Here is a 25285-nt window from a genome sequence, read left to right as displayed (position 1 = left end):
CCCGGACTCTGGAGCCAGCCTGGGCCCCGGTGCTCCCCAGCTGGGAGGCCCTGGACAAGTCACTGTCCCTCTCTGGGCTGTTCTGTCAGTGAGTGGGGACGTGATATCAGCCCACGTCCTCCGAGCACAGTTTGAGGACAAAGGAGCTGAGGACGATGCGGGCCCAGCAGGGCCGTCTGAGCGTGAGCCTTCGCGGCTGACTCTGGCCCGTGCTGGACTCGCCCTCAGGAGAACAGACCCCAGCAGCCCCCCACCGCCTCTCCCAGAGACAGAGGCCTGGGCTCACAGAGGGTGACACAGCCCCCTCTTACCCCTCCCTCCTTACCCCTACCCAGGGTTAGGATTCAGGGTGACTCCCCCCTCCTTCCCCCACTGAGCCACTTTCATTCCCTCCCTGGGGAGGAAGGGCCTTTAACTGATTGTCACACTGACACCGATGCCCCAAAGGCCTCCAGATCCATGTCTCCCCTCCCTAGACTGCCCCTCCCCCTCCCCAAGGCAAAGGCAGCCTCTGGGGTCCCAGAGGAAGGCCTGCTGTGTGTCCCTGGGAAAGTCACTTGCCCTCTCTGAGCCTCAATTTCCCCATCTGTGAAGTGAGGGGCTTGGACAAAGGATGAGAGCTCATACTCCATGAGCCCTACTGTGTGCTGGGCCCTGACCTCTCACCCTCCCAGAGCTAGGTGCTCCCTCATGAGGCCTGAAGCACAGCCTCCTGCTCCTCCCTTTCCCTTGCATGACATTGGCGGTCACTGGGCAGAACAGCCATCCTCCACATCACATGCATCACTGCTCTAGGACCTGCTGTGGCTCCCTCTGTCGGCTGCCTCAAGCCATTGTGCCTCCCTGCTTGGCAGCTTTACCACCGACCTCCTCTCCCATCCCTCCTCCAGGAAACTCCAGGCAGAGGGGTCTTCACTGTGCTCCCAACACCTTAACTCCACCTGACCCTCCTGACCCTCCTCCCTCTGAGGAGCTCCTATGCATCCTTCAAAGCCCAGAATTCATCTCCTTGGTGAAGCCCTTTCCAGGCAGAACTAATCGCTCCTTCTACTCTGCCCCAGAGCAGCTGGTACAGAACATATTCTGAGCCCGTAACATGTGCCAGGCTCTTGTCCTCACCCGTTAGATGCCTCATCTCACATAATCCTCACCACCACCCTGTGAGGCACAGATCATTATTATCTCTGCTGCACCAGTGAGGAAACTAGGCTCAGAGAGGTGATGTAACTTGCCTGAGGCCACACAGCCAAGAAGCAGTGAAGCCCCCACCTCTTCAGTTTTTGCGATTCTCTGGGTCCCAGGTTGTCTCCCCAACTACATGGTGAACAACTCAAGCAGGAGTCACTCCTGAGTCTCCCCTTCACCCCCAGAACCTACAAAGGCAGGCCTAGCAGTGTCATGGAAGGTGTGCTCAGAGAATGCATCTGCCAGTCAACCCTCCCCTCCCAGCCTTTGCCCCAGCGGGTCCCCCGCCTGGATGCCCTTCCTGGTCCATCTGCCAGCAGGGTCCTCTGCAGTCTCCACAGCCCGTCTCTTCAGGGCGGCCTTGGGCTTCCCCAGAACGCCTTTGGGCCTCTTTTCCCCACCTGCTCATTCGGAGTTAGGGCCCCCATCACGCGCACATTCCCAGGGGCCCAGGACCCTCCTGCAGGAGCCCAGCCCGCACTTCACAGGAAAATGCTCACTGTCAGCTGAGTCGGACGTGGACTCAGCGCCCTCTGGGTCAGTGACAGGTCCCACCACTGCTGTCCGGAGGGCCAGCTCCCCTGACTGCAGATCCCCGTGTGCCTCTGCAGGGGCCAGGGAGAGAGCAGGGACGCCGGGGTCAGCCAGGCCGGGGCTCAGTCCCCTCCTGCCCCTGATGAGCTGAGTGACCTGGGACACATCAAGTCACCCCTGAGAGCCCCAACTCCCCTCCAGGAAAGTGGGGGCAGCAGTGCCCTGCGGGGGGCAGAGCAGGGTTGCTGGGGTCCCGCAGGTACCCGGCCCTGCACACAGCAGGCGCTCAGTAAACGTCAACCCCCCATCACCACCACGACTCTCCTGCAAAGGCTGCGGACTGTGAGCTGCGTCCAATTCGGAGCTAAGGAGGCAGAGAAGGTTTTGAACGAATCCTCCAGGCCCCAGCCCCACCCCTCCAAACCCCAGCCCCACCCACTGCTCCTCACGTCATTTGTGTGGGTTTGTGGGGAGGCTCCACCCATTTCATAGAATTAATCTTCCAGGATGTTTAAATTCCTGTCTTTTTTTAATCCCCCACCCCCCGCCCCGGGATAGCTGTTCAGCAAAAGTCACGCACCCGGGACAGGAAGAGGAGGCGGGGACGCGGCTGGGGAGCAGGTGCCGCTCTTCAGGGGCAATGGCATTGCTCCCCCTTCCGGGAGCCCGCGCCTCTCCAGGCGGGGCGGACGCCTTTCTCCCCGCAGCCTCGGAAACGCGGGATTCGGGAGCTCGAGCGCCCGCTTCCTTGGGCCGCGGGGGCCCTGACGTCGAGAGCATCCTCACCTGCCTGCTGTGCGGTGGTGGCCAAGCGCGCTGATGGCACAGCCGTGGGGAGGGCAGGGGTTCGAACCTGGGTCTGTGGCTCTCAGGCCCCTGCCCCCTCCCCACCTCCTGCTCCCTGGGAACTTGGGAGGAAAGAGGGAAAGGTGGGCAGAGAAATCAGCCCGATCCAGGCGGATGCCCGCCAGGCTTTGGCTTCAACCCACTCCTCTTTAATTTGCATATATTTGCATGCATCCCTCCAGGGGCCGCAAGTATAAGCGACAATCAATTAATTAGCGCAACCACCAGTGGGCACTTAGCAGCAGAATGCCCTTAGTCCTCTGTATCACACAGAATGCATTTTGAACATGATCCATCTGCTGACCTCCTGGGTCAGCCGAGGTGACTCTGAACTGGGCCCAGGCCCCATCATCAGCCCCTCCTGGTCAGAAGTGAGACACTCAAGGGAAAATGACCCTTTAATTTTCTGGAATAAAGAAAGAATCTGCCATTTTGTGTTCTTACGCTATAATACATATCAATAAAACGCGGGCTGTGACAGGGTGGATGAGGGGCCTCGGTTCTCTGCACAACACAGAACCTTCTCCCAGCCCAGGCATCTTGGTGCTCAGACACCCTCCCCAGGGGTGAAGGGACTTCCCGGGCAGAGCAAGGGCAGGTGGTCTGGCCCAGGTCACACAGAAACCACTCAGAGGCAGCACGTTCCCCTGCAGAGAGGCTGTTCTGACCAGACCTCCAGGTCCACCCATTCACAGGTCACTCTGTCCCTGAATGACTAGGGTGGAGGAGACGAGCCGGGGATCTGGGGCCATGAGACCCAGATGAAGTTACACCCCAGACCCTGACAATTCCCAGCACCTTTAAGTGACCTAGAAGCAATCACAGGTTTTCTACCAGCCCCAAGGCCAGAGTCATTTCCACACCCCAGGCTGTCTGCCCACAAGCTGGAGAAAGGCTGGACAGCCCGCTTGGGTATTCCAGGATGCACAAATGAATTAACGCACTCAGGAGTGGAGGAACCAGTGAACTTGTTGCCTGAATGAATGAATGAATGAATGAGGAGGATGGGTGAGATCAAGAATAAGTGAATGCACTGAGCCGATGACCGTGTGGATTACCGGATGGAAGGAAGCAAGGCTGCCTGAGTGAACCAGAGAGCATCCTGGATGTATTCTCAGATCCTTTCCTCAGAGGAGGGAAAACTGAGGCACAGAGAGGTTAGCAACTTGCCTAAGGTCACACAGCTAATGTGAGGCAGAGCTGAGACTCCAACCAGGTAGTCTGGCCATAGAGCCGACACTTCAGCTCTGTATCATGGCCTAGGCTAGTCAGAAGAACTGGGCCTTCCCATCGTATCTCGTGCCACCTCACCCCTAGTTGACATTCAAAACAACCTAATGAAATCCAGCTCCACAGTCGGAAGGGTGTTCGGCGTCACCATCAAATCGTGCTGCTTCTTGATGGCTGGGATTGGCTGGGAGCAGATCTTGCCTTTTCCATGATCGTTTCCAGTGGTTTTCGCTTGCTCAACTTTTGCCTCTACAGAGCTTCAGGGGCACCATGAGGGCCGGCAGGCTGCAGATGGCCTGTTCTCACCCAGGCAGGGCACCAAAGGAAGGGGTGAGTGTCATTGCCAGGAGCTGTCGTGGCCTACGCCTTCCACAGCCCCATTGCCCTGGAAAGGCATTGTTTTTAGCCAGGAGATGGTTTCCGTCTTGTGTCTGTGTCACTTGTTCTGCCCGTTCAGCTCTCCGAGGTGGACAGGGGAAGGCAGGGAGTCGGGCCAGGGAAAGAGAGGTGGATGACTCACACGGGGACAGATTCAGGCTCAGCATGAGCAGCCAAATCTGCTCAACAGTGAGACAAGCTGCCCTTTTGGGTGATGAGCTCCCCGTCCCTAAAAGTGATCAAGTCACTACAGGGCAATGAAGGGAGGGCTTCCTGTATTACAGGAAGGCATTGGACTAAGGCCATTTCCTGTGCTAACCTCCTGATTCCAAGATTTCTACTTCAACTCTCAGTTTCTCGGAATGCTTCGATGTTGTTCCAAGTCTTTTATAGAGATTCCTAAATCCTAGGATTCTGTGGGCCCACGAGTCCAGGATGCATCTGTGATCCCATAATTCCAGGAACCTGGCTAAAGGCAAGATGCTCAGATCCTGCAATTCAAAGACTCTAGAAAACGCATCTGTGAGTCTGTGAAAGATGTTCTGATTCCAAGATTCTGTGCATCTCAGATGCTATGACTGGTACTGGCATATTCCAAAGGGCCCCTGCTGTTGAAGGAAGGGAAGGGAAGGTTCCAAGAGCCTGGCCCTCTTACATTTCAGTGTCCTCACAAGGAGGCGCTTCAGCGGTTTATCTCCAGGGACCTCCCAGCTTTAAAAAGCGGAGCCCCTGGGAGTTCCCACTCCATCCTCCCCTCCCTCTCGTCCTCTGCTGGCTCACCCCCGTCTCTCCCTTCAAGGACCCAGAGCCTCAGAGTTGAATGAAATATTCCAGAAGCACCCCCTCAGCCCCCTCCCCACCTCCACCTGGGCTTGGCTAACCTGCCCACAGATGGACCCCGCGCTTAGAACCTGATATTAGTCTACAGTCTGCTTTTTGGGTTCTCCCACACACGCTTCCCCTGGGGACCACCCCCCAAGCTTGGAGATACAGGGCTGGACACACACACACATGCACGCACACCCGGATTCTCTCCTCCTGCCCTCCCCAGCCCCCAGCCCCAGGGTGGCGAGTGTGGGCTGCTGTCCTGCCCTTGGGACCCTCACTGTGGGAGCTGTCACCCGTTATAACCCAGGTAAGGTCACCACAGGGACCCTGCACCGGCTCCCAGGTCTAGAGTGGGCTAAACAGGTCTTGAAGCCCCAGGTTAAAAACCATTAGAAACAGCCCTGGGCAGCCATGGTGGCAGCGGGTCACTTTGGGAATTGTTCCTTTAGGGTTAATTATGACAACAGCAGATGCAACCATCGGAGGCCAAGGGGATCCTTCTGGTGTGTTTCACTCAAAATAAGCAGCTTAGGGAGCAAGAAGCCAGGAGCCCACTTCCATCTCAGTTGTCTGTTTCTCCCGATCTACGTGCCCCGCCGCCATGGAGGTCTTCTCTACAGTTGCTGTTTAACCTGGGGGGCTCCGGGTGGGCTCAGGCTGGTTTCTCTGGAAAGAAACTGGACCCCTGGGAGGAGAGAAATGGATACCAGGCAGGAGGGGCTGGAATTCTGGAGGAGGCCAGATCTGCAGTCGGTCCCCCAGGACATCCCAGGGCGGCCCTCCCCACCCGCCCAACTGCGGCAGGACGGTGGGGGTCCTGGACACCTGCAGCAGAGAGGGACCCCAAGCCCAGAGCCTGCAGATTTGGCCGTGGAGGAGAGGAACAGGGGTAAAGAGGTGAAACATTTCACAGCCAGTGCAGAATCCTGCATGTGAGGGGAGGGGAGTCGCTCGGGCCGGGCAGCCCAGGGCACCCACCAGCCTGCTCCCTGTGGCCTCAGCTTGGTCAGCAGGAGCATCTGGCAGTTGCTGCCCCACCCCTCTGGCCAGATATGAACAGAGGGGAGCCCCGCACCCACCCCGGCCGAGGCAGGACGGGCCTTTGGCTCAAGGCCCAGACGCAGGGCCGCCTCGAGGTGGGAAGATGCCTCGCGAAGCTGGAGCTGCCGTCGGGGGACAGAGCAGAACCTGCAGCCTTGTGGCTGCTCCAGCTTGTTCCCACTTGGAGCCCGGGCGGTGGTGGCAGCTATAGTAACCGCACAGCCCAACGAGGTGACACAGGCAGTTCCAGGACATGACCCACGTGACCGAGAGGGGGAACCAGGGCCTCAGTGGCCTAAGGGAGGGGCTGGCCTGGGCCGTGGGGTCGGAGGAGACGAGGGAGCTTGTGTGTGGAGGCCCCACCCCTCCCCAGGCCCACGATGGGTGCTCACAGGCTTTGCCTCATGTCATCCTCACAACAACCCTGAGAACCTCTGTTAATGTCCCCATTTTTCAGATGAGAAACCTGCGTGTCTGAGGTGGCATAGCACACCCAAGTCCCCCGCTGCTCAGTGACAGCATTCCCACCCAGACCTGTCCAGCTCCAATGCATATGATTTCCCTTGTGCCCCGATCGACAGAGACGCGGAATAAGCAAGAGGATGGGCTCCACCAGGCACGGGGCGCAGGATGCAGGCCCACAGGCGTCAGCCCAGGGAAGAGCCCTGGACTGCGGGTGGGGAAACTGAGGCTCAAACCGTGGTGCTCTCACTTCTAGATGCACGACTGTGGGCCTCTCTCAGCCGCAGTTTCCTCGTTTGTAAAATAGGAGCAATGCCCCCACCTGTGGACCTGGCAGCCCGGGGGCCATCTGTGAACTTGAGCTGAGGCAGGATCTAAGGTGGCCTCTGAGCTCTCTGCGTGCTCCTGCTTTTCCTGGAGATCTCCTGGCTCCTGACACTGTCCATCCATCCATCCGTCCATCCGTCCATCCATCTGTCCACCCAACCATCCATCTCTCCATCCATCCATCCATCCATCCATCCATCTGTCTATCCGTCCATCTGTCCATCCGTCCATCCATGCGTCCATCTGTCCCTCCATCTCTCCGTCCACCCATGCTTCCACTCACTCTCTAGCTGATGGATCAGGCATGAACTTAGATGCTCTGTGCCGGCACCAGAGGGTAACACTGTGAAGAACAAGACACCATCACTGGCATCCTAAGGCCCTTGCAGTCCAGTGAGAGTGGTCGCAGGCAGAGGAATGACTGGTGACTGGGGCCAGGATGGAGATCTGGTGGAGTCCTGAGGGAGCACTGGGGAGGGAGCAGACTCTCCTGGGGAAATCAGGGAAGACAGCAGGAAGGAGGGGCGAGGTTGTCACCAGCCTCAGCAGAGGGGGAAGAGCATTCCAGGCAGGGGCACAGCATGTGCAAAAGAAAGGAGGAGCAGAAGAGCCTGGCTTACTGGAGAAAGAGCTCAGCGTGGCTGGACCCCAGGTACAGCACACAGGTGGGAGTGTCAGGAGGGAGAGAGGGAGCGGGGAGAAGACACAGCCTGAAAGGAGGCAGGGCCAGACTCTGAGAAGCCCTGCATCCCAGACTGAGAAGGGGGAACATGATCCCACAGGCAGCTGGGAGACAGTGAAGCCTCTTGAGCTGGGGCATGGCAGGATAAAGCTCACATGTTAGAGAACGCCCTGGCAGCAGCGAGCAGGAAGAGTCGAGGGGACCAGCTGGCAGGTTGGGGTATCTCCTAGGCCCAGGGCTTGAGGGCCCTCCTCTCCCAGCAAGTTCCCTGGCACACGGGACACCCCAAGTTGGTAACATGGGTTCAAGTATTGGGTGGGGGACAGGCTTGGGTCAGTCTAACCCAGAGCCCAGCTTGCGACCCAACGCACAGATACACAACCCACACACCCCCAGAAAGCCCAAAGGGTTCCTGGGGTCAGTGCCCGGACCCCGCCTGCCCCAAGGGCCTCATCCCAAGGGGACGTTTCAGCCTCTGCTCCCCTGCCCCCTCCTGTCCTTCTCAGTGGTTGACATCACTTCCTCTACCCAGAGAGAATCCAAACCTCCTAAGAGGAACCCCCAGACGCCCTGGCACCAAATGTCCAAACCTCCCAGCTCACACAGGGCACTCTGCTTCCTCCCCGGAAGATGGAGCCAGAGTCCCCTCCTGCTGCCTGGGGCCTGGAGACCTGCCCCTCCCGGCCACCACCACAACCTGTCCAGGGGGCGGGCAGGGGCCGGGCTGGATCTCTCTGTCTACCTACGTTTATTTATCTCTAGCTCCATCCCCCCATGCTTCAGCACCTGATGAACCTACGATGGTATTCAAGTCTCTCTCACTTTACAACAAACAGACCTGAACCTGATGCCCCCGCCGGCCGTCACCCTCCCCTTCCCCTCGCAGCTGAATTCCTAAACCAGTCGTCCACACTGGCTGCCTCCTCCACACACACTCTTGTGCCCACTGCAGTCCTCGTGACACTGTCCCTGTCCAGGCCACTCCGCCCTCCGCTGGTTCAGCAGTGGCCGTCCTGCAGCCCAGATGTGGCCTCTGGGCGACACCCAGGCTGTGCTCCTTCCCTCCTTCTCCTCTCGGCCCTGGGACCCTCCTCATTTCCCTCTGGCCCCTCTGGCCCCTCCTCAGCCTCCCTTGCTGGTCCTTATTCCCGTCCCCTAAGCGCAGGGTCCTGGGGCTCTGTCCCACGCTGCCTCCCTGCCCTTCCCTCCTGCTTCCCTTCCATCGCCCCCTGAGGCCTCAGTCACCTGCGTATTTACCGATGACCCCAAACCTCTACCGGAAGCTCAGGACCTTCCTCCCACCTGCCCCCTGGACACCCACAGCTGCCTCAAGTCCCTGGACACAGCCACACCCAGCATCTCCCCCCACCCAAACCTGCCTCTCTTCCCAGGGACCTCCGTGAAGGTCACCCCATCAGTCACTTGGGCCAGAAACCTGGGCCCCCCTCGCCTGACCTTTGTGTCCCTTGCTGAGCTCACTCCCTTCATAGCAGACCAAGACTGAAGCCCCCAGCTCCTCCAGCCGGCAGTGCAGTGCCCCCCCTCCTGACTGGCTTCTTCCCCCTCGGCCCTGTCCACACCCGAGCAGTGCCCAGAGGAACCTTCAGACCCAAGTCTGCTCGGGTCCCTCCCCTGCTCACCCTCTGTCCTCAGGATAACATCCCAACCCCCCACAGGGCTCCCACGGCCACTGCCCTCACCCCAACCACAGCAGCCACAATTCTCTTCTTGGACCTGCCCCACCACCCCATCTGCACCTCCCATGGGAGGCTGAGCCTCCACCAGGACAGTCCCTACCCACCCAACCCCCCTTCACTGGCGAACTCCTCCTGATCCTGCAGGTCTCTGCCCAGATGCCCCTTCCTCCAGGCAGGCTTCCCTGACTATTGCAAGGGGCACCCACAGCAGCTTGTCTCCCCCTCCACAGCCATCCTCACACTTTGGGTTATCAGTGCTTCATGATGGTTTCTCTGCTGAACTGAAGCAATGTGAAGGCAGGACCTCAGCTGTCTATTCAGTGCTGTCTGCTCCATGGCACCTGGCACTCAGCAGGCACTCAAACACCATTTATTGGATGGATGGATGGATGGATAGATGGACGGATGATGAATGATGGATGGATGGTAGATGGATGGAGGATGGATGATGGATGATGGATGGATGGATGGATGGCAGATGGATGGATGGATGGATGGATGGATGGAGGATGGATGATGGATGGATGGATGGATGGGGGATGGATGGATGGAGGATGGATGGATGGATGGATGGGGGATGGATGGATGGAGGATGGATGGATGGAGGATGGATGGATGGATGGATGGATGGAGGATGGATGATGAATGGATGGATGGATGGAGGATGGATGGATGGAGGATGGATGGAAGGATAGATGATGTTGTCAGGGACAACACACCTAACACTCAGAAGTGGTCCAGAGACGCCTCCACCCCCACAGATTGCACCAAACAGTCCCTGCCTGACCAGCAGAGCTTTACCCCACAGAAAGACAAAACCTCACACAGGATGAAGCCCTACTATTCTGGGGACCTGACCTGCCTTTTCTTGTTGCTCCTCACAGCCACTCCCCCACAAGGTGGGTCTCTTGGTCTCAGTCTACAATCAAAGATGTGGTGGCTCCAAGAAGCTGTCACCACCTAGTGGGTGGCCCAGCTGGACACCCACCCAGGCCTGCGTGGCCCAGGGCTGTGAGGTAGGAGCAAGATGCCCTGCTGGGGGCTGCTCACGTGGGGCTGTGCTGAGGATCGGGGTGACCAGCTCTCTCCCCCGATGAAAGCCATTGGTCCCCTCACGCAGAGTAAGCTTCTGATGACAACAGTGGCACTACTGCTAATAATAATAAACCCCCGACCACCGCTGCCACCCTGGGCGCTGCCCTCCGCCCTCCTCGTCTCATCTCACCCTCACCACAGCCCTGCGAGCTGCTCCTGCTCCCCCCACGTTACAGATGAGGAAACTGAGGCTCACGGAGGTGCGGGAACTGCCCGAGGCCCCTCAGCCACAGGCAGAGCCAGGCTGGACGCCCAGGGGTCTCACTCCGGGCTCATGGGCCTCGTCAGCAGCTCCCAAGTTCCGGTAGTTTCTCTGGCCCTTCCTGCTTTGTGCCATCTGCAGCCTCCACCCGCACGACATTGACTTAGTCGTTCCCTTTAAATTGACTCCAAACAGGCTCCATTTTTCCACTTGCCTCACTCTGAGCAATAATATCCATGAAATCAAGGGTTCAAAGCAGTAATTTCTTGTGGGTTTTTTCTGATACTCGCTAAAATAAATACATGACTGGTAAAATATAAAATATTAATGTTTGTCCATGCACCGCTCACAGTCACCTCTCAGACCCCCAGCGAGCACGTCCCACGCCCTGGGAGGTTCCTGGCTGTTGTTGGAGAGGCCGGGAGGAGGCGGGAGGAGGTGGCATCTGGGCAGGTGGCCATGGCCTGGCCTCTCCCAGCCTGGCCCAGCCCCAGGCAGCAGCGGTTTCTCTTTCTCCCGGGGAGGCCCCACCCTTGCCTGCTGCCCCCAGGCTGGGCCTCAGCCATGGAAACACCTCGGCAGCTGGAGGGGGCCCGGCTGACCCCAGGCCCCGTGAGGGAAGGCCCCAAGGGGAGGGGATCAAAAGGCTGTGGCGGGCCCCGGAGCCCCTGAGAACGGGGTGCATGGTGGGGGTGCTCACCACATGGACTCCCCGCCCGTCCTGGCTCCTGGAGGAGGCCCCAGGCTCGGGACCGGATTCCCAGCTCTGCACCACCCACAGGAGAGAGGCTGGAGGCGCATGCCGTCCACAGGCCAAGGGCTCCTCCAGGAATAAAGGCAGGAAGCGGCGAGGGAAAATCTGACACCAAGAAAAGGGAAAAATCCTTCCCATGTGGTGGCCACATGCCCAAGCAACAGTGTGGCCAAGCCGGCGAGGACGGGGGCGGCCAGCAGAGAGCCCTTCATGGGCCAGCAGAGGCTGCAGGGGCCGGGCAAGGAGTCTCTACCAGCCAGCTCTGCAGAAAGGATGTGGGCAAGCTGGAGGGGTCCAGGGGCAGGGCCAGCGGGGCCTGGACCCCAACCTATGAACCCCAAAGAGCACTTGGGGCAACAAAGGGGTTTCCCCCTGGAGGAAGGAAGGCTCAGGGGCTGTGCGGGGCAGACAGCGGTCAAGTCCCAGAGCCTCCACTTGCCTCTGCAAGTCCCTTCCGCTCTCTGAGCCTCACTCTACCCCACCAGTAAAATGGGGAGAGCCCCATCTCCCAAAGGAGGTCACCGCTGTTGGGACAACGCCGAGCTTGTGGTAGGCGCTGAAATGTTAGCAACTCAGAGATTTACATTCACAAGTTACTACTTATAGTTATGTAATATGCTGTAGGTATATTATATAATAATGTATTTATTAATATTTTCTATTTACATTGATTAGTTGTATGGTTATATTATGAACATATTTTTATTTATATATGTTATGTAATATATAAGTATATAGAATATGCTATCTATACTGTCATATACTATAAATCACTGTTTATCAATTATTTATTATTATGGCCGCTGAAGGGCCACAGAAAGCAGAGGGAGCAGATACATTGTGTGTGGGACGTCCTTCATCCTTTCACACGTTCCTTCAATGCACCTATTGATCCAGGCCCTGGAGGCAGAGCTGAGCTCCTTCTGGGGCGTAACTGAGTGCAGGCCGGCCCCCTCGGGCGGAGACCGTAGAAAGGACGGAGTGGCCGTGCCTGTCCGGGTGCTGGCGCTTCAGGGTCGGCTCATACGGATGAGGCGCCCACTGCGTGCCCAGCACAGACCAAGGCACCGTCAGTGAAATGGGGCTCAGAAAGGTGAAGGAGTCGCCGGGGTCACAGAGGGCCGAGGGCGCGGCCACGCCTGGCTCCCAGGCCTGGGCGCGGGCAGAGAGGCTGCTCTCTAGACCATCACCCTTCAGACCCCAGATTCCTGTCCCCACCACCGAGTAGGGCAGCCACTCGCACTTCACGAGGAGGGGGACAGACAGAAGGACCCCCTTCGGGGACTGTGAACTGAGGGGCAACGGAGGGACAGCCCTGGCCTGTCAGCAGGTCTTCGAGGAGAGAGGAAAGGACAGGGCTTGATCGGGCGGGGGTGCCGTCTCCTCCCGGAAGCCCTGCTGGGAGGCCTGTGACCTGAGGTGGCGCCTGGACCCAGACCCAGCGAGGACGCGGCTCCCGTCCTGAGCATCGTGGGCTCCCCCCCCGCGCCCGGCACTGACACACTGTCTCATGTCATAGCCCCTTGCCCCAGCAAGGTGGGGACTGTTCTTCCCATTTGCCAGGTGAGCAGACTGAGACCCAGAGGGGCGGGCATGTGCCCGAAGCCACGCAGCACGTCAGGGTCAGCGCCCGGACTCGCCGCAGCTGTTTGCCTTGCAGAGTCCCTGTTCTCTCCAGGATGCTGGAGTGGGCTTCTTGGGGACCCTCAGTCATCTCTACTTCGGGGTCTCTGATATCCCCCTCCCGCCTCCAGGCTGCAGTTATCTTGGCTCAGAAACACTTATGTCTGAATTTGGGGACATGGGCCTGAGCCGTTTCCCCATAGAAACAAGCGAAGGCAGGGGACAGTAAAATATTTCATTGGGGTGCTCCTACCCAGCTCCCCAGCCAGCCCCAACATTTGGGTCAGAGCTGCCACCCTGGTCCAGCAAAGCCCCTGCACAGGCCCTGGGAGGCAATAGATGCATCCAGCCCAGGCCCCTCCCAGAGCATCTCAGAGCAAGGAATAGGAGAGGGCGGCCCGGCTGGGGAGGGGAGATAACGACCATCCCCAAGGAGACCCATATCCATGGTCTGCCCCAGGAGAGAGGCCACTGCCCCCTTGGGAGCCTGTGTGTGCAAGAGAGAGGGGGCAGTTTATGGGGATTCGATTAGGTGCACCGAGAGCCACAAGTGAGGGAAACTAGCCCAGCTTGTAGAGATAGTGGCTGATCCCGGTCCCCCAGCAGGGCCTGGCCACCCCATTCCTGGGCCAATGGTGCCATCCCGTGGCCAGATTCCTCCATGGCAGCCTCAGGCCTGCGATTCCAGCCCCACTAAGATTGCTACATCCAAGGTCCAAGGCAGTCCTAGAGATCGTCTTGCCCGGTGTCAGGGGTCCATTTCACAGATGGGGAACTGGGCCACCAGGTAGCAGCAAAGGGCAAGTGGGGATAGTGGGAAATTTGGAGTCCAACAGGCCTGGGCATCAGCCAGATCATACACTGCCCATGGTGTCCAGCCAAGTTTGAATTTTATATTGCAGACAATAGGGAGCCAGAGAAAGTTCTTGAGCAGGGATGTGACCTGATCAGATATGTACGGTAGGATCATCACTCTGGTATCAGTGTATAGAATGAACTAAAGAAGCAGACAGGAAGGGGAGTCAACCTGCTATGGTCCCAACCTGCGGAGAAAGGACTAGAACCCCCTTCCAAATTATAGTGAGTCTGAACCTCAGAGAGGCAATGGTCTGGACAGAGCCCTGACTTTCGAGCCAGAGATTCCAGGGTTCAAATCCCAGCTGTCTCACTTGCCGGCTGTGTGACACTTTACAACTGGCAGCCTTGGTTTCCCCATTTGAGAAACAAATTTATGAAAAGTATCCCTGAGACATTTGAATGAAAGATTGTTCACCTGTCACCCAGCATCTAGTGGAGGATAAAAACATGGTAACTCAGCGGGTGGCCTAAATCTGATTCTGACCCCAAACGCTCAAAGGTTGCCGTGCCCCCATGAGCAGAGCTGTCCCCTCCCCATGTCGTCATACCCTGATGCCAACCGAGCTCCATGCCCAAGCCTCCCAGCCCCGCGGTGGCTCGGAGAGGAGGCCCGGCCCATCCTCAGGCGGCAGGAAGCCGGAGAGCAGCTCCTCCCTCCTCCCGTATTAATTGCATTCGCATCTGGAACAGATGGGGTCTTGGGAACTCCCCACCCCCGCATTTTTCACAGCGTATTGGTCTAGGAGAAAATCATGTAATTAAAAAGGAGAGATGCAGAACAATCCCCTTAGCAGACTTTGCCATCCTCCCTCCCTTGTAAATCCAGTAATGAACCGTAATTGCGAAGACAAACCCCTTATTGAAACCTGGTAAGCAATTCACTGTGGGGCCAAGAGACTCCCATTGTAGTCCAAGACCTGAGGAAAGAAAGGAGAAAAAAAATCCTAATTAGTTTAGTCCTGTTTATCTAGACAAAAATCAAAAAAAAATATCCATTACAAAGTAACTCGCCTCTGTCCATAGACCATGGCTGCCCGGGGGAGATGCCAGTTTTCCTTCTTTCTGGGACTTGTTTATAACCGTCTGTTAATCAAAGGGAGAGCAGAGAGACGAGGCAATTACACGGAGAGGGTAAATTTCACAGGACCTGCGGCAAACGTGGGCAGAATTGGGATGCGTTAGCAGCGGGAGTTTGGGCTTGACAGACCCCAAGATGCCGGGCCCGCCTTCCTCGGAGCCTGGCAACATGGCCCTTTAAGAGCTCGGTCCCCCAGCCCCAGCCCCCTGCAGAGAAGAATGATCCACAGGATCTATTCCAGACAGGGCTTCCACCCATCTCTGACCCCACCACTGGGGACACCTGTCAGTTCTGCCCACCCCACACCTGGTATCAGATGACCAGCCCTCCTCCTTGAGGAACCACTGCTCAGCCTTCTCAAGCCTCGGGGGTCCCGTGCGGCTGATCCACCCATCACCGAGGGATAGGAAAACCCCCTGGCTCAAGGGTGGGCACAGAACCCAATATGAGCCAGTGAGGCTGAATTCTGCAAACCTGGAGCCGGGAAGGTGCGAGTAGAAGGCTGTGGGGTGGTCTCCAGGAGAGGGCCTGCCTGGGTGTGAGGCTGTTGTGGTGGAGACCAGAGTCAAGCAGGGAGAGAGCCAGAGGCCTGAAGACGAGGCTGAGCACAGCACCTCCCCCAGCACCTTCAGCCACGGGATCCCATCAAGCCCCTTCCTGCGCTGAAGCTGGGTGGTGTGGAGTTCCTCTCCCTTGCAGCCAAGAGCCCCGGCTCACCCATTCTGACCCACGGCTCCTGCGGTCCAGTGTCCGGGTGATTGACTTACCATTTCTCCCGCCAGCTGCGTCTTGCACACTCCTTCCTGCCATGGAATTCCTCCAGCAGGAATGCTGGAAACAGGAAACAGCCCACCCCCCAATGGCTGTGTCCTAGGCAACACCCCCCTCCATTTGTGACTTTCATGAAAAATCCTGAGGCTCAGCCCACAGGCCCCAGATCCCCAACCCACCTCGGCTCAGCCTGCACTGGGGCCTGAGCCGGCAGGAGGCCCGAGCGCAGCCTCAGGCCCGCCAGTTCTCAGCCTCTGAGCTGCGGCCTCCCCCAGCCTCACTCTGTGGGCTCCTCCCTGGCTCTGGACTCGGATCAGTCTCTCCGTCCAGCACCTTCTCCAACTCCCAGTCTGCTTGGCGGGGCGCTCGCTCCCTGCCTGGCCCCACCAGTCCCCTCCTCTTGGGTCCGACCCTGCCCACTCTGCCCTCAGCCCCCTGGGCTCAGCTCCTCTGGGAGCAGGTCCACCCTCTGCCGAGCTGTGAGCCTGCTGACTGCCTGGAAGGACGATGCGGGAGAGAGAGGCCCCTGGGAGCTGCGGAGCACCTGCCACGCACCTGGGGCTTGATGTTCACGACCACACGCAGCAAAGCTAAGCCGTGTAATTAGGAAAGGCCTCTGCGTCAGGCAAACCGAGGAATCTGGCTCCTCCACATACTCGGACAAGTCCCATTGCTTGTAACCTGGGTGACGCTAATGCTGCCACACAGTGTCCCTGGAAGGATTCATTGGGGCCCTCGGAGCCACCATCATGAGCAGTTTCCCCAGTCTCCCACAAGTAAGGATTTGAACCCAGCCCGAGCTCTCACTGCCTCGTCCCAACAGGTGGGTCAGGCACCCTGCCTGTGACCCAGCAGAGCCAGCCTCGGGGTCCCTGCACCTCCCCCGGCGTGTGTTAGGGAGTTCTGGCCCCTGCCCTTCCCAGCTGAGGCCTCTTCACAGCCAACCTCACACCCCATCCGGGTGTTTGTGGGAGAAGCACAAGTCCTATTCGTCATTGGAGAATCTGGTCCCATCATCTTACTTAAAACGCTTCAATGGCTGCACACCACCCTCCCGATGGAGCCCCTGCCCAGGCTGATCTTGGGCCTCCTCCCTGCTCATGGCTGCTCTCCTGCCACATGGAGCCTTCCTGCCTCAGGGCCATCGCACATGCTGCTCCCTCCACTTGACATGCTCTTCCCCACCACCGCCTTTACCTTCCTAACTCCTGAAGAGCCTTTAGATCCACACTTAGGTCCGCCTCTTCCAGGACGTCTCCCCACCTCCCCAGGGCTTGATTGGACCCTCTGTTACATGCCCCTGCAACACACCCTGATCCCTCCATCCTGCTGTCACAGCCAGATTCCCGTGCAACTTCCCGTCTAATGCTGTCTTCCCCACCAGGCTGTGAGTGCCATGGGGCCAGAGACCATCTGGGCATTTTCTATTCTATTCCCAGTGCCTGGTGTACGCTGTGGCTTTTGGCAACGCTTAATAACTGTGGAAGGGGAGAAGACGGAAATCAGACTGGGACTGGCCCTAGAGCCCACAGCCTAATTGCACTGCTTCCTTCCCGCTCCCTCTCTGCCCCTTTTCGGCTCCCCTCTCCCTCCCCACACACCTCACTTTCCAGGTTTCCCCTGCAGGTCTTTGCTCAACCACTGGGCCCCCTCCAGCCCTCACGTTCCCTGCAAATCCACCTCTGTCACCTCCTCCAGGGAGCCCTCCGGGGCTGACTGCCCACACACCAAGTCCTCTGTCTGTCTGGGTGCCCTCAGCGCGACCACTCTGTGAGGAGAATGCTGTTGCTCAGTTTACTGTTGAGGAAGCTGAGGCCAGAGGGTGAAGGAGTTTGTCCAAGGTGAGGGGGCCGTGCGGAGCCACACTCAGGGCCATATGACTCCACAGAAGGGGCTGCGAACCCCTCCACTACCATCACCTCCCGACGAGATGCTTCCTGGAAACTCAGCCTTGGGCTTGGTCTCTGCCAGGCCGGAAGGGTGGCCCCGGCACATCTCCATCCTGTTTGACTTCACAGAAGAAGCACTGGCAGCTTTCGGATTTTGAGGACACACCATACACCCCTTTGGGGATTTTTCTCTTTTCCTCCCTTTCTGGATCATCTCTCCATTTAACAGATGAGGAACTGAGGCCCACAGGGCGAGGGGATGACAGGTCCAGGCTCACACAGCAAGAAGTAAAGTGAGGCGGGAACGTCAGCCCACGAACACAGGGACTTCTGTCTGTTTCTGTTCTCCATTCTCCCCCTGGGGCCTAGAAGAGGGCCTGGCCGGGATGCAGTAGTCGTTTGCTGCGTGACTGAGTGACAGAGGAAGCTGCTGTCCCCGGAAGCTTGCAGGCTTGTACCACCCTCTACACCTCGCCTCCCGGAGCCCTGGCGCACTCAGGCGGTGCTGCTCAAAGCAGAGGCAAGGCTGTCCTCGTCTTTTTCTCTTGGTGGAGCTGGGGGCTCAGGATCCACTAACACGATGCAGGTGAGCCAAGCTCCCCACTGAGGAACAGAAGACTGCAGAGAGCCACGGTGCGTACTCTGGGGTGGTCTCCCAGTGGGTTACAGGTGGCCCAGGTGGCATGGCCACTGGAGGTCAGGTGGCCACAGCAGCTCGAGGGACACCGGCACCAGATGGGAGCAAGGGAGGTGTTGAGGAACTGACAGGTGTGGCCTGTCCCTGAGGCCAGGAAACCACCCCCCAGATGGTGACGACGATGCCAACTCCACTTTGGATGTGACATGTGGGTGGCACTGGGCTGATGGCTCCCCACACATCTCGCTTGCACCCTGCAACCCCCTGTGAGGCCATGCCAGTATCTCTTTTCCACGGATACAGACTGGGGGACTCAGAGAGGAGAAAGACCCCACTGAATCACCATGTAACTGAGGAGAGGTGCTGGAACCTGGGATGATCAGTCACCTCCCGGAATTGAAGGATGAGAACCCAGACTCCAAGGCCACCACGAGGGTGGAAGGAAATGGAGGTGAGAGGACAGCTAAGTCAGGGCTCTCACATTGCATGACTCCACCGTGTTAAACTTTGCTAAGGTTTCCTAGTGTCTTATGAATGGCCAAGGCAGGGAGCGTAGCCAGGCCCACTGAGGGGGACCAGTGAATAACCCCACATGGTGGATTAAAAATGGCCACAATTCTTTGACACGCACCCTCCTGGAAAAGTGGAATTTGTCTCCCCACCCCTTGAATATGGACTGGCCTAGGACTGCTTTGGCCAACAAAATGCAGTGAAATTAATTCAGGGCCAATTTTGGGCCTCAGACTTAAGAAGCTTTTGGAAGCCCTGAGCTGCCATGTAAGAAGTCCAGTTTCCTCCCCCGGAAAGGCCACGTGGAGAAGGTCGGGCCCTGAGACCACACAGAGAGAGAAGGAGAGAGAGAGAGATGTCCAGCCTGGCAGCCCTGTCTACCATGGGAGCAGAAACGTGCATGGGCCACGCTGGATGGTCCAGCCTGGCTGAGACCCGCAGCCCCAGCCAGCACCACAGGGAGCAGAAGAACCACCCAAATGAGCCCAGTCAGCCCACAGAATCACGACAATAAGAGGTGGTGGTTTTAAGTTCCGGGGTAGTTTGTTACACAGCAATAAATAACTGAAACACCCTTGGGCTGGAAAGCCATCAGAGACCCAGCAAATGCAGCCTCCAATCTCTGCCTTTCGGCACACCTGGAAGAAGATAGAGACCTCCCAGCTCCGGCACCAGCAGCCAGGTCACTCTGGTCCTCCCATCCAAATTCCCAGAAGAGAGATGCTGATTGGCTCAGTGGGGGTCAGGTGTCCTCCCATTGACCAATCAGCTGAGTGCAGCAGTCACAGGGCATCGGTGCTGCTGTCCTGCCCTCCCTCTGTGTGTGGCGAGTGAGACAATCTAGAAGAAAGGCAGTGTGGGCTCAGCAATCGCCACAGGTGGAGTGCTGTGACAAGGAGCCTCCTGGGACGGCAGAAAAACTCCCAGCGCAGGGCCTGGCACAGAGAAAGGGCTCGGTGAAAGGTGTGTGTGCTGGTGCCCAGGTCCCTGTCCCGGCGGTTGTGTGAGTGCTAGGTTACTCTTGTGAGGTTGTGCTGTTGTGCTGGTGTGGCTCCGGTGTGTTGTTGGTGGTGTTATTCTCCCTCCCTCAACTACCTCACAGGAAGATCCTTCAGGATGATCTGAGCTCCTTGTAAAAAGCCTTTTACACGCTCCCAAGTGTGAATCTAGTAGCAACATTAAAAATGCTCCATTAAACAAGAATGGGTTCAGAAAATCGCCCAAGCTCGCCCTCTGGGAGGTGAGGGACTGAGATTCTGGAGGCGCACTGCTCCAGGGGGCCAGGGAGAGGCTGGCAGACCCCGCGCAGGGCTGAGGGCACAGGGGGTCAGGAGTCTCCCGTTGTGCGGTCCCTGAGGTGAGGGCTGCAGCTGTCCGTGTTGGGGGTGGGGGTGGAGCTGCTGAAGCCCAAGGAAGCCACAGAGAGGACTCTGAGAGGGGCCTGGGGAGATGGCAGAGGGGCACCTAGGGCTCAGCCTGGGACCCTTCCCATCACCTCCCTCGCACGCACACTCACACCCACCAACACACACTCACCCCGGGGGCTCCAGGTACAACCTAAACCCACTGTCTTTTCCTCAGCTGGGGTGTGGATGACAGGGCACCCTGCTCAACTGTAAGTCCCTCAAGGTCAGGGCCTCAGTCTGTCCCAGAGGCCACCATCTCCCCACTGCCCGACAGCAGCCGTGCACTCTGTAAGTGTTGTCTGCACGCGTGCATGCGTGAATGAATGAATGAGTCCCTCTGGTGCCTCGGCCGTCTTTCTCCGATGCCTTTTTCTTTCGCTGTCTTGCAGTCCTGGATTCAAGTTCCCTCTCTCCAACTGGCCCACTGCTGAGCAAGTCACCCCATCCCTCGGAGGCTCAGCTTTCCCATCTGTAAAATGGGGACGACGCAAGTCTCTTCTGGGCAGGGTTACTGGGGGGATGAAGTGAGATCCCATAAATGCATTTGTAATGGAAAAGGCAGGACAAACGCGAACTGGTTTTGGAGTCATTGCTGTCATCGCTGTTACCACCACCGCCACCATCCTGCAATAGCCCCCATCACCCGCCACCCTCATCAGTCCTTCCTCCTGCTCTGCAAATAACCACACCGCCTCTGGCCCCTTTCAGTGCTTAAGTTAAATCACATTTAATTGTTTTTTAAAAGGGAATAGAGAAATCAGAAAAGAGATTCACAGCGTCTCGCAGTCAAGAAAGGGTGAACTAAAAAAATAGGAATATATTAAGCTTTTGATTGAAAAAAATGCAAACGCACTCACTCTTACACTCGCCCGTGTTCTCACTCATGCACACGCGCCCCTGCTCCCAGACACACGCCTGCCCTCAGGCACACACGTGCTCCCAAACGCACACATGCTCCCAGCACACGCTCAGACACACACTCCCCGCCAGGGCTCGCAGGATGGCAGGGGTGGGGGGGCCTCGTGCCTTCCGGGGGCCCTGCCCCTCCCCAGCCCCCTCACTGAAATGGCAAAGCTTGACTAAACTGGGGCTCTAGGGGACACACGCGGGACTCTGAGCTGCTCTTGGGGCCGGGAGATGGAGAGGCCATAGCCGGACAGGTGGCCTTAGACGATTCTGTTCTCCAGGATGGCCAGCCGCTTACTCACGGCTTCCAGTGGACCCCGAGTTAAGGAGAGGTGCAGGCTGCCCATAGCAGGGCAGTGATGTGGGTGGCCCCTGCACTGGGGACCCCCACTTCCTGTTTCTTCAGAGTGCCCCTCTTCCAGGGCTTTCTCTCATCCCCACCCCCCAGCATGCGTTCTTCCCAATGTCAAAACTCGCCCGTCCCCTGTCCTCAGAATGGTGCGTTCCAAAACACTGAGCCGGTCACAGTGAGCCCTGAATGCCAGCCCCGCCCAGCTGCAGGTTCAGGCTGCTGGTCCCCCACCTAGTCCTGCCTGAGCCAGGGGACCCGATCGAGGCCCAGCCCCATTTCAGTGGGGACTGGTGTTAGTCATGTCGCCGAGAGCCTGAGAAATGGGGAGTCCACGGGGCACCTGAGCGTGTCCAGGACTCTGTGTGTGTCCAGTCTCTAGATCTTGGCTCCTGCCTCAGTTTCTCTGTTTACCCTCTGGGAGCCTCTGCTTTTGACAGAGGCAGTACCAAAACTGGAGCCAACCTATCTGGCCAGAATCCAGCCAGAATTCAGGAGGAAGCAGGCAAGGAGGAGCCTGCCCTGACCCACCGCAGAGGGGTCGTGGCTCCCTCCCCTCTCCCCCCAAGGCCCTGCCCCCTGCCCGCCCCTTGTCCCCCAGTGGCCTGCCCCTTGTCCCCCAGTGGCCTGACGAAAGGATATGCTTCCTGGTCAGGGCCTGCAGCAGCCCCTCCACTTTGGCCTGGAATTTCACAATGGATTCGCAGGCACACGGGTCTTCCTCTGGAGTGGGCAGGAAGTAAGGAAAGAACAGGGGATGGTGAGTGGTTGCCCAGCGGGGGCCAGGGTGGTCACTGCCCAGGGCCAAGACTAGGGGGTCTCGGGGGAGTCTGGGGCCCAGGAGATCTGAGAAGGCAGAGACATGTAGAGTTCTTGAGACAGTGCTCCCAGGAGTGATGGAGGGGGCGACCCCTGAATGTCGTCTGCTCCCTCCGAGCCCCAAAAAGAGCTCCAGGGACAGCATCTCCACGCTGAGCACCTACTGTGTGCAGGACTACGATGGCAGGGGCCTCTGTGTCATCTGGTGACGCCTCACCCCAACTCTTTGGGTTTGAAGTCATTAATCCCATTTTATAAACAAAGAACTCGAGAAGTGGAACTGGTTCATGACCAACAACTAGTTAGTGTCAGAGCAAATGTAAGCCAGGCCTGCCTGGCCCTGGAGTTCACACCCTTTACCACCGGGAACCAGCTGGCAAGGTCCCCAGGGAGGATCAGGGGAGGTAGCAGGGTTAAGATTTGGTAGGAATTGAATATTAGGAGAGCACTGAGAACAGTGCCATTCGTGCAACGAGCAATCAACATATGCCCGCTGGCAGTGAGAGTTGCACCGGTCAGCCCGCCTCCTGGTGCTGCCAGCTCTTGGTGCCACCCCAGCTCCTGCTTTTCCCCACCCACGCCCAGTTCCAGGATGGCTCCACCCCCACACACACACAGAGCCCCACCTGCTGCTCCATCGTGCCAGCTCTGCCCTCACTCACCCACGCAGATCTTCTTCTGCAACTTCTTGCCAATCTGGTTGATGGTCTTGAAGTCAGCAGTGTAGAAGTAGTGCTCAGCCACAGGCTCGGAGGCAATTTCCCTCAGCTCGTCCTCCACCGCATTGCCCACGCCCACGGCAAACATCTTAAAGCCTGCCAAGAGGAACAAGATGCACAAGGGTAGCCATGGGGACCAGCAGCCCCAGGGGAGCCTCGAGGAGAATGCCCAGGCATGCCTCCCGGTGGCAGGTGCTGGAATTGCAGGCACAGTGCCTGGGAGAAAGACATTGAGGAAATCAACATTTACTGAGATTCTACTGTACGTCAGACCTGTGCTAACTTCCTGTACTGGAAGCTTCGTCATGTCATTCAACTCTCCTAACTGTCCATCTGGTGGTTATTATTATTCCCACTTGATAGGTGATAAAACTGAGGCTCGGGCTTGTCCCAAATTGGGGTTGCCTTCCAATAGTTGGTGTGTTCTTGGGAACATTCAACCGGAAAAGTTCCAAGCCCCACCTAAAAGGACCATCAAAACAAGCCACTTACTCTTCTGGGGCCTGGTTTTGTCATCAGTATAAGAAAGAGATGCATGAACCCATCCTGTCTGCTTCACATTGAACCTGGGTTTAGGGCGCCAATTAGAAAAGACACTAAGACAAGCTATAGTTGGGCTGTACCCTGTGTACCCCTGGCCATCAGTGGTGTCCGGGGTCCAGGCAGGCAGCACCTACCAAGGTCCTTGGCTTTCTTAGCAGCATCATTAATGTAGTCCTGGCTCCGGCCATCCGTGAAGACGATGCCCACCTTCTGGGCCCCGGGCCGAGCCCCACTGGACACAGTGAAGGAATTGTCGATGAGGTACTTAAGGGCAGCCCCAGTCATGGTGCCCTTCTCCATGTAGGACATGTTCCGCACAGCTGCCTTGATGTCCTTCTTGGTGTGGAAGCGGCCCAGCGGGAACTCCTGGCGCACGGAGCTCGAGTACTGCACCAGCCCCACCTGGGCCAGCTTGTCCGACACATCCAGCGTATCCACGATCTGGTTGATGAACTTCTTCACCAGCTCAAAGTTCTCCGGCCGCACACTCTTGGATCCATCGATAAGGAAGACCAGATCAGTGGCTGAACTGCCACCACCACCGCTGCAGACTAGGGAGGGTGGGGAGGTGAGAGGATGAAGCTTAAGGACAGAGCCATCCGTCCAGATCACAGGCTGGGGACCCCCCACACACGAAGCTCTGTGCCGGGGATCATCCCATTTTGTCCTCAAAACTCCCCCTATAAAGCCAAAGTTCCTGGCCCCATTTTACAGCATCGGAAACTGAAGCCCTAAAGGCTAAGTCACGCAGCCCAGAAGTGGCGGCATCAAGATTTGAACTCAAGACTGTGTGACTCCTTCCACCACACTAAACCTACCACCCATTGTGACAAAAAGAGGCACAGAAGTTGCAAGAGAACTTTCTGCAGACCCCAAACTCCACAAGGCGTCTATTGTTTTTGCCGATTGGTCCAGAGGCAAAGTGTAAGGAGGCTCCCATGGGCTTCCAGGGGTGTGACCGAGGCCCCAACCCGGCCCCTCCACCCTACCCCGGGCTTGCCTGTGTCCAGCCCACTGACCATTGCAGGTCTTGCCATCACTGTTCAAGGTGAAGCCCTCGTGGCAGGCACAGGTGTAGGAGGCGGGGGAGCTGATGCACACTTGCTCACAGTCGTGGTCTCCCGTGGCACACAGGTCTGACACCACTGCAGGGACAGGAGACTCAGAATCTCACAGTCACAGGGCCTTGGAGGTCTCAGCCAGGTGGCCCAGACCCTCAGCCCAGGCCAAAATCACTGCACCAGATCTTATGTCCCTGAAGAAGGTGACAATGCTGATGATAAATTGAAACTTCCCGCTACAAAGGTACAGCCCACAGGAGCAGGACCTTTAATCTGTCTTGTTCCCTGTTGGACCCCAAGAGGCTAGAGCAGCACACGCTGCAATGAACAGCACGCAAAAGACGCTCAGCAAGGATTTGTTCAATCCACACGTTGAGTGTTGTACCGCGCATTATTTCATCGAACCCTCACAATAAAAGGCATGCTCTTCTTAGATCCGTTTTACAAATGGGGAAAAGTTCTTGCCCTGTCCCCCCTCCCACTCTACTCGGGACCCCGCCCCATCTGACTGGTCCCACCCCAAAGACCCCTCACAGGCCCACCTCCCCTCTGCGCTGGACTCTGAAACTGCTCCTGCCCAGTGCCCAGGCCTCTCGGCCTCTCCCTCATCACAGAAGCCTGGCGCCCAAACGCCTGACCAAACGCCTCCTCTTACCGGGTTCGGGACCCTCCTTCGTCCCTGCCAGGACCCTACCACATAGAAACGGCTCTTGGCTGGTCCCTCCCCAACTTCTTTAAGCCTCCAGGCTGGGGACCCGCCCCTGGATCAGGCCCCGACCTCGGCGCTAGTCTTACCCCAATCCGACCCAAATTTCATTTGCCCAAACCCACTTAGGCCCTGTCCCCAGCCCTAGA

The 25285-nt window shown here is 57.8% G+C and overlaps 1 protein-coding gene across 1 annotated transcript in view; it reads right to left on the bottom strand.

Moving 5' to 3' along the window:
* Positions 1 to 20932: 20932 nt before the first annotated feature.
* Positions 20933 to 25285, bottom strand: part of MATN1 (matrilin 1) — a 9526-nt gene continuing 5173 nt past the window's right edge. The window contains exons 4-8 of the mRNA XM_046663401.1: positions 24389 to 24514; positions 23504 to 23920; positions 22770 to 22922; positions 21931 to 22011; positions 20933 to 21249 (exon numbers count right to left, since the gene is read on the bottom strand). Of these exons, the coding sequence (XP_046519357.1) occupies positions 21200 to 21249; positions 21931 to 22011; positions 22770 to 22922; positions 23504 to 23920; positions 24389 to 24514 (827 nt within the window). The 3' untranslated portion in view covers positions 20933 to 21199. The remainder of the gene's footprint in view (positions 21250 to 21930; positions 22012 to 22769; positions 22923 to 23503; positions 23921 to 24388; positions 24515 to 25285) is intronic.

The sequence above is a fragment of the Equus quagga genome, chromosome 5, assembly GCF_021613505.1.
Source record: "Equus quagga isolate Etosha38 chromosome 5, UCLA_HA_Equagga_1.0, whole genome shotgun sequence".
Classification (NCBI taxonomy): Eukaryota; Metazoa; Chordata; class Mammalia; order Perissodactyla; family Equidae; genus Equus; species Equus quagga.
The sequence above is the reverse complement of the archived record's forward strand: the minus strand, read 5'-3'. Positions and strand labels throughout refer to the sequence as shown.